The sequence below is a fragment of the Leptonychotes weddellii genome, chromosome 4 (genome assembly GCF_054177405.1).
Source record: "Leptonychotes weddellii isolate Sample4059 chromosome 4, ASM5417740v2, whole genome shotgun sequence".
In the NCBI taxonomy this organism is placed as follows: Eukaryota; Metazoa; Chordata; class Mammalia; order Carnivora; family Phocidae; genus Leptonychotes; species Leptonychotes weddellii.
The window spans coordinates 56,649,046-56,657,506 of record NC_138372.1 but is presented as its reverse complement, the minus strand read 5'-3'; the positions used below and the strand labels follow the sequence as shown (position 1 = coordinate 56,657,506).

Genomic DNA, 8,461 nt, shown 5'->3' with positions numbered 1-8,461 from the left:
CCCAAACAGATTGAGAAAGACCTCTTTCTTTCCCTTGAACTTGCAATCTAGGGACTGTTTTACAACTGAAAGCCCATACATCACCGTGGAGCAGCTCTGGACTTCCATTACCCTTACCTGCAGCCACCACCCAGCCCTTCCTTCCCCAGGGCCTAGCAGGAAGCACACCAGCCTAAATGGGTGTGCGTGAGTGAGTGAGTGAGTGAGTGGGTGTGTGTGTGTGTGTGTGTTGTTTCCAGATTACAGGTGCCTGGGGAACCCGCGCCCAGGGCAACAGAGCAGCGGCCTGGGTCTCCTCCCACATTAGGACCCAGAAAAAGTGAGCTGCCCTTGCAGCTTCCCCAGGCTCCGCTCCAGCAGCGCTTGGGCCTTTCCAGAACCTCCGCGCTCGCCTTCCCTCCTCCCTTAGCAACCGCGAGGCTATGGATACCGCCAGCGAGTGGGGGCCCGGGAGGCCACAGGGCAGCTCTGCGGCGGCGGCGGCCCAGCTCAGGTGGCCCGCGCACGGGCGACCGCATTGCGGAGCCACCCTGCGAGCGCAAGTGTCGCTGCGCCAGCGCGCACAGGGCCCCGCGCACCCGACCTCCGCACCTGCCGCGGGGTCCAAAAGGGATCCTGCAAAAATGAGCCATTCTCACCCGGCTGGGTAAGTGACAACTGGAGCTTTTCCACCCCACGGCAGGTGGCGGCTTCAGCCAGCGGCCCCTCCTCCTCCCTCCTGCTGCGGGGGAAGGGGCGAGAGGGGGAAGCGAGAGGGAGGCTGGGGAAGAAGAAACAAATAATACGGATTCTGGGTTGCGCTGAGGATGGCAGAAATCCCAGGCTTCCTATCTCCTCCCTCCCTTTCCTCGCTTCTTTCACCGACGTTCGCCTCTTTGAAATTTTCACTCTGGAAGGATTAAAAAATGGATGTGAAAAACGCATACATTAAGCAGGGACGTTAGCTGGGATCAAAAAGATCCCATGGCGTGGGACATGTGTGTTTGAATGCAAAAGTAGAGGTCACCAAAATATGCATTCGTTTGGAGCTTTGGGAACGAGAGAAAAATTTTCACTGTGGCGTCTTGCAGAGAAACGAGGTGTGAGTTGATTTAATGTCGAGGGAGGTTCTACTGTGAGGGGTGCCCCTTATTTCAGGGTCATAGGGATCCTTAAAAGGGTTTTGACCAGGGAAGGTGGTATGATACTGAAGAGGAAGGAGAGAAGGAAAGAATTGTGTCCTTGTGTGTTTACACATGATCTCCTGTTGCTTTGGGCAGGGTGCCTCCTCAGAAGATGTATTTGGCAATTATTTAATCTATTCTAGAAAGTTAACACAGTCATTATTGGATGTTGTTTAAGAAATAAAAGGTCTTGGTCCTTTTGTTGGAAGGGAGAATATCCAATGTCCTCCTAAATTAAACAATGTAATGCATATTAGGTGGTTTTTTTATTATGATACATCTAGTAAGCAGATCATATTCTAGTTGATCTTGCAACTAATTTGAAAATGTTTTCCTTTTTAATTGGATTTATTGCACATTTTCAAGAGCAGCAAATTAGTAGAGGACAACATATTTAAGATCATTTGGAGTTTGTGATGTCTGAAATACCACATTAGTCATTGTGTTTAGGATTTATAGTCGAACTTCAAGATTTTATTTTTTAATGAATTCACTGAGTGTAATGATGTGAACAGAATGTTTGAAAAACTAGAGGTATACAAGGTGCCATGTTGGAAGTCAATTTCAGAACTTTTTTTGGAAAGCAGTGTAGCTCCGACTAAACAAGCTTCTTCTCATTTTATCTCAAATTGAATTTAGTTTAGGTACTTTAACACTTTGATGCTGAACTCCTGTGCAATTTTAGTTAGCCGTGGGTCATGTGGGATGTAAATGGCCCTATTTTTCTGCAGCTGCTGTTTGCAGTATGTCCACATTCGGGAAAATGAATGTGTCAGTCATGGTTGTCTTCCTATGTTTTTCAAGTTTTTGGCTAAGTTAGAATCTTATTAGGCCATTTAATCATCCATTTTAAAATGTGGAAAAACCTGTAGCTGCTTATTAAATTGTGCATGATTAAGATTTCAGAAACTGAAGTGAAATTTTTCTGAAGCTCCGTTAGTTCCAAGCACATTGGAAAAAAGGAAAATTTATGATCTAGGGAGGGAGTATGCTTCATGGTACTCTTCGAGAAAGATATTAAGATGGTAACAATAATTTTGCACTAAAATTGTAAGCTCCTGGAGAGTAGGCACTATCTTATTAATCTTTGTGCCTCCTTTACCTAGGACCTTGTTCTGCGTAAAGTAAAGCTCAGTAAATGTTTGTTGAATGAATGGTGTGTTCTGACACCCCCTCCAGTCTGGAGGTGGACGTATTCACATATGAAAAGCATACTAGAGCTGAACAAGTGTTTACCATGTGCCATGCTGTAAAATAATGCTTCACATGATATACCTCGTTTAATTTTCCCACCCATTTCATGTGGCAGGTTCTAGTCACCCTCATTCTCACAGGGAAGGAAACTAAGGTCTGAAAATTTCGAAAGATCTCACAGGTAGGCAGGTGTCAGGGCTGCAAAGCAAAACCAGGCCATCCAGTTTCACAGCCTGTGCACTTGCAATTACACTGCATTGCATCTCATGGCCAATAGCTGAGATGTATTGGAGCCCTAGATATGTAGAAATTCCTATCCAGATCAGACCAACATCTGACAAGTGATTGCTGTACATGGCTATCTAGCATTTTGATATATAATTAGAAAATTATTTTGTAGCAACGTGTATATGTGTAATTTTTTTGTTTTTAGTTCATCAAAAGTAAATGAAAACAATAAACGTAAGAATAACAACTCTAAATGCCTTAGAATTCATCCAAGAACAAAATTATTCAAATTGCTGAAGTTTCTCGTCAATATAAGTAGGGATTATTTTTCTTGCCTATGCCACCATTTGGAAATAATAAAAGTTTCAGTAGCAAATAAAAGGTTTCATTAAAGCTGAGAAAGCTTTTCCATCATTGCTGAAGCAGTTTGTACTTATTACATTTTAAGGATAAATGGTAATGAAGTGCAGTGGTACAATAAAACAGAAATTTCGAATCCCTAAAATTCCACCAATCAATAAGTGATGCCCTGATGCTTTCTCTCGGTGCTTCCTTGGAGTTCCACTGCTCATTTAATTACAGCTTGAAACACTTGATGTAAAAATTGCAAAGGGCCTGTGCTGACTTAGTTCAGATAGAGTTTGGAGTAAATAAAAATGGTCTTAAAAACTTCTGCCAAAGATTATAATAGAGACTTTGAATCTGAGCTGCATCGTAATTTGGGGGAAGTCAACTATAAAACACGGCTCCTGGCACTGCCATCTCTGATGCAATTGTTTTAGAGTGGAAAATTTCAACTGATAGTCCCTCAGGTTTGCTAAATCTCACCCTGGGTTGCTCTTTCTGTGCGCGTGCACGTGTCTGTGGGTTGCACTCTAGTCCTGGAGGTGGAATGGGGATTTTATACCCCTCAGTCCTGCATGAGGATGAAATGATACAGCTCTTCTAACTCCTTCAAAGGATCATCACTGAATCCATGTGAAGTTGACTCCCTGTGTGAAAGATAAGCTTGGCTCTAAGTAGAGATAGTCACACTCATCTGTAAATTTGCTTTAAGGAATTGGAAGAATGGGGAGCATTATGGTTTATGACAAGATAAAAATGCAGAAGATGTATGCTTGGAAAGATTGCTCCAAGGTTTAGACACACTTATTTTTAAAAATTTAGACTTATTATTATATGTCTTTTTAATGTAAACAAATGTTTCTGTACTGGCGGAGTACAGATCTCCCTCGACTTATGACAGGGTTACGATCCAATAAACCCATTGTAATATAAGTCCAAAATGCGCTTAATACACGGAACCTGAACATCATAGCCTTGCCTACCTTAAACGTGCTCAGAACAATTACATTAGCCTATATATTTGGGCAAAATCATCTCATACAAAGCCTGTTGTATAATAAAGTGGTAAATATCTCATGCAATCTATTGAATGATATACCGAAGGTGAAAAACAGAATGACTATCTGGGTACATACAGGACAGTTTAAGTGTATCAGTTTTTTATCCTGGTGACTTAGAGCTGACTGGGAGCTACCACTGCCCAGGATCACCGGAGGCTATCATCCCCCATATTGCTAGCCTGGGAAAAGATGAGAATTCAGAATTCAAAATGGTTTCTCCTGGGTCGTATTTATGTACCGTCGTAACGTCAAAAAATCATAAGCCAAACCATTGTAAGTTGGGGACCATCTGTATACTGAAGTGTGGTATAGAAAGAATTAACCCATCCCTAGTACTTGCTGATAACTCAGTCCTTCTTCATCAAAGGCAGGTGAAAACTGCTGGGAGTAAAACTGTCAATTTTTAGATAGTGGATATATATATATATATATCCAAAAGTGACAACAAATTATCAACCCACCATGTCATTTACAATTGGAGTTCTCATTGCACTTTGTCTCTGCCTTTTTTGTTTGTTTGGCTCAACAGGGTATTTTTTTTAAAAATTGTGATATAATTAACATATAACACTAGTTTCAGGTGTATGATATAATAATTCGATATTTGTTATGTCCCGCAAAATGATCAACACAAATACTGTATGATCTCACTTATATGTGGAATCCAAAACAATAACAACAACAACAACAACAACAAATGAACTAATAGATACAGAGAACAGAACAGATTGGCAGTTGGCAGAGACGGGGCTGGGTGGAGGGAGGGTGGTGGTGAAATGAGTGAAGGGAGTCAAAAGGTACAAACTTCCAGTTGATAAATAAATCATGGTGATGTAATGCACGTCATGGTGATAATAGCTAATAAGACTATTTTTTTTTTAAATTTGAATGTTGCTAAAAGAGTAAATCTTAAAAGTTCTTATACACACAGAATTTGTAACTGTGTGGTGATGAATGCTAACTAGATTTATTGTGGTGTCTCTGCCTTCCTAGCAAAGTGTAGTGATTTATATGGCTATAGTAACATTCTAGTCTGTTCGTTGCTCACCACTCTCCCACCACCAAAATTATCTTTGTCACACAGAAAATCAGACTTGAAGTCATTAAATATTTGAATTCAAATTGGGTAGTTTCTACTCACCCTCCTGTTACATATTAACAATTTAACTTCAGGAATAAATTGTTTCTGACTAAACGAGGTGAATTGAATATGTTCATTTGTCTTGACTTCTTCTCCGATCATCTATTATAGAATCTGCTCTTTTTGTTATAGATGGGATGTCATCTCTTATCCCTTTGCTTAACAAACCTGTTCACATACATAGGTGGGATTGGAAAGGGATTTGTTTGTACAACATCACTCAATTCTTTGAATTTCTTCAGAGTTATATTGCCAAAAATCACACAGTGATCTATCGCCAAAAAATGTTTTCAGTGATCTTTCAAATGTGATCCTTCACTTGTGCTAAAAGCAGAGGGTTGGACATTACTTGCAATCATATCTGTTGCCCAGTCGTGAAAGCACTTGTTGTATTAACATCTATGCAATACTTCAGGTAGTCCTTTTACTTTTCAGATATCCTTCTAAGTTTAGTGCACCCTAATAAGACACTGGGTGGTGAGAGGTGTGCCTTTCTTTTGTAAAAATGGAAAGGTGATTATAAAAGGGAAGGGGGGTATGGATCAATATGGTGTGGAAGTGCATTTGCAGTCAGATCAGTTTTAGGAGAGCACAGAAGAAACTAGAGGGTCTAGAAATTAATTCCCCTAAAACTATCCTTGCCCTTAGGAAAGTTCCCTTAGGAAAGTCTTTAGGTATCCTAGGAATGTGCATATCCCAGTATGTACACTTCTTGTGTAGAGAACAGGGCACTGTCAGATGCAGTCTACTGTAGCACCCCACTTCCTTTCTCAAAATCTCTGCTGAAGGAAGGCCTCTCTAACTGCGAAAAGTGGAGACTTCCCCAACTTATTTTGATTATTAATAACTACAAACAGTTTTTCAGGGAGATAAGAAAATAAAACTTCTGTGACCCAATTTTCAAACCCAGAATCAGCCTCAAATAATCTGGGTCTGGTTGTTTATGTATTTTCAGGACTTTTAAGTTTCCAGAGATGCCATTTTCGATGAAATTTTAGATTCTGGAATATAGTACTGAAATAATCTTTTTAATTTTAATAAATAATTTTGGTACAGACCAATAGAAGTAGTATGCAGATTGAATTATTGGATCTTTCCTGCCAATGACCTACTCAGTTCCCCCCACAAATAGTTGAAAATAGTGTAGGCTTTGGAGTGATTCCGTAAATGTCCATGGGTTTAAAATAAACTGTTTAATTAGGTGGGGGTAAAACCTGTAAAAAAGAAAAAAAATCTAGGATTCAATATTCATATAGATTTGCAAGCATCTTCGTCACCTTTCCCTAAACTTGAAGTCCCAAGTGATACATTATGAATATGATTTATATTTTTCAAAAGGAGAAGGGAAGAGGACAATCATTTGAGTCACAAAGTAAAACCCTTGGCACTACAAACAAAAATAAATATAGTGAACTGACGGACATTTATGCTTTCAGTTAAAATAAACTATTTAAGGTAAATGTATTATATATAGTTACCTCATTAAATTAATTTTTGGTTTGAATGATCAATTACTGGTCTTGATTGCATGGAATAAGACTTGGGCAATGCCCTCAAAGGGGACTTACTTGAGTGTATAGACACTGCATTTTGATTTTTCTTTAGTTCCTTGCTTTGGCCTACCTCTGTGGTTCTGAAACTTATGCATACAAAGAATTACTGAGTGGTGCGGCATACACAAAACCATGACTATCGTACTTTATGGATTAAGCTCATGATTTTTAAGAATATTTTTTACCGTATAAAACATTTGCATCTTGTGCTAACTAAAAAAGTCAACCCAAATGTTAGGTAGGATTCCACTATACCTCTGGTTTCTAACTTATCAGAAGCCATTTGGTTTTTTTACTAGCTAGAAGCTCTAAATAACTTTCCTCTTCCAAGAATTCCAATTAGGGAACACATCCTTCATTGACAACATCATTGCTGCAGGTTGTTGTATTAGAAAATATATTTGGATTAAAGTAATTCACCTGAGAGCTTGCCTTTCTGGGTTAATGTCTTTCCAGAGAAAAGAGAAAAAGATGTTACAAGTTCAGTAGATGCAGCTTGAAAAATCATGCCTTACTGAGATTCTGTCAATATTAGGATTAGAAGTTTTTTGAGAGTCGTTGTCAAAGCATTGCTTTTATATTGAGCCACAAGACACATACTTTAAAAGTGAAGAACATTTCAAAGTGTAGATGTATGGGTCAGGCTTCCTTAATAACTTCTCATTCTCTTTAGGGTCTCCTCTGACCCTCACTCTTCTTGTCTTCCGATCTCTTTTGTATGGTTAACTCTTTTTTGGTCTATGGGCAGATTACTGTGAGGTGCAATTTCTTTTTCTGCCCAATGCTTTGGGGGATCTCTTTGGAGAGCTTCATTATCCTCTCCATATCCATCCAAACTACCTACCTGGATATGGTAGGATCCAGAATTATCTGTTCCCCTATTGGATGGATCATCAATGACCCATCTCTGTTTGCCAACACAGATAATTTGGAATCAAAGTGTGGGTTTCTTTTTACTCAAGAAATATATTCCTTGTTTATGTCTAAATCCAAGTTACATACTTCAATTGGTGTCTTTTTCACTGTGCTTGTGTTATGGGCTGAATTGTACCCCCAACCAAATTCATATGTAACCTGCTAACTCCCAGTGCCTCAGATGTGACTGTATTTTGAGATATGGTCTTTAAGAAGTAATTATGGTTAAATGAGGTCAGTGGGGTCATTAATCTCATATGACTGGTGTTGTTATAAGAAGAGGAGGTTAGGACATAGACACACACACAGAAAGAAAACCATGTGAAGATAGAGGGGGAAAAAATGGCCATCTGTAAGCTAAAGAGAGAGGCCTGGAACAGATCTTTCCCTCATGGCTTTCAGAAGAGACCAACCCTGTTGACAACTTGATCTTGGACGTCTAGTCTCCAGAACTGTGAGACAATAAGTTTCTGTTGTTTAAGCCCCCCAGTCTGTGATACTTCGTTATGACAGCCCTCCCGCACTAATACAACCTGTTTGTCACTGCTGATGCTCTTTATTACTTGGTCCTGCAAAAGTTAAAGATGGCCTTTATGAGAAATGTAGTCACTGGAAATAAATAATTTAACAATATGAGGCTCATAAAGAGTGGAGATTGGAAGCCAAAAGTTGAAAAGGGAGATAAAACTCAAAGCAAACAGAAAGTATGATTAAAGCACTAGTGAGGAGAAGTAATTAAGATAATAAGTCAGTGGTCTCTACTGGTAAGTATTGAACTTTTCTGTTTAGTCTGATTCGTAATCAAATTACTCCCTACCTCTCAGCATCTTACACTAGTTGGGATAGAAAATTGAACATTTT

At 39.4% G+C, this 8,461-nt stretch overlaps 1 protein-coding gene across 2 annotated transcripts in view; it reads left to right on the top strand.

The window, feature by feature from the left end:
- Positions 1-285: 285 nt before the first annotated feature.
- The window catches only part of ERICH3 (glutamate rich 3), a 100,602-nt gene continuing 92,426 nt past the window's right edge, over positions 286-8,461 (top strand). For both annotated transcript variants that reach the window (XM_081818640.1, XM_081818639.1), the window contains exon 1: positions 286-646. In XM_081818640.1, the coding sequence (XP_081674766.1) occupies positions 423-646 (224 nt within the window). In that variant the 5' untranslated portion in view covers positions 286-422. The remainder of the gene's footprint in view (positions 647-8,461) is intronic.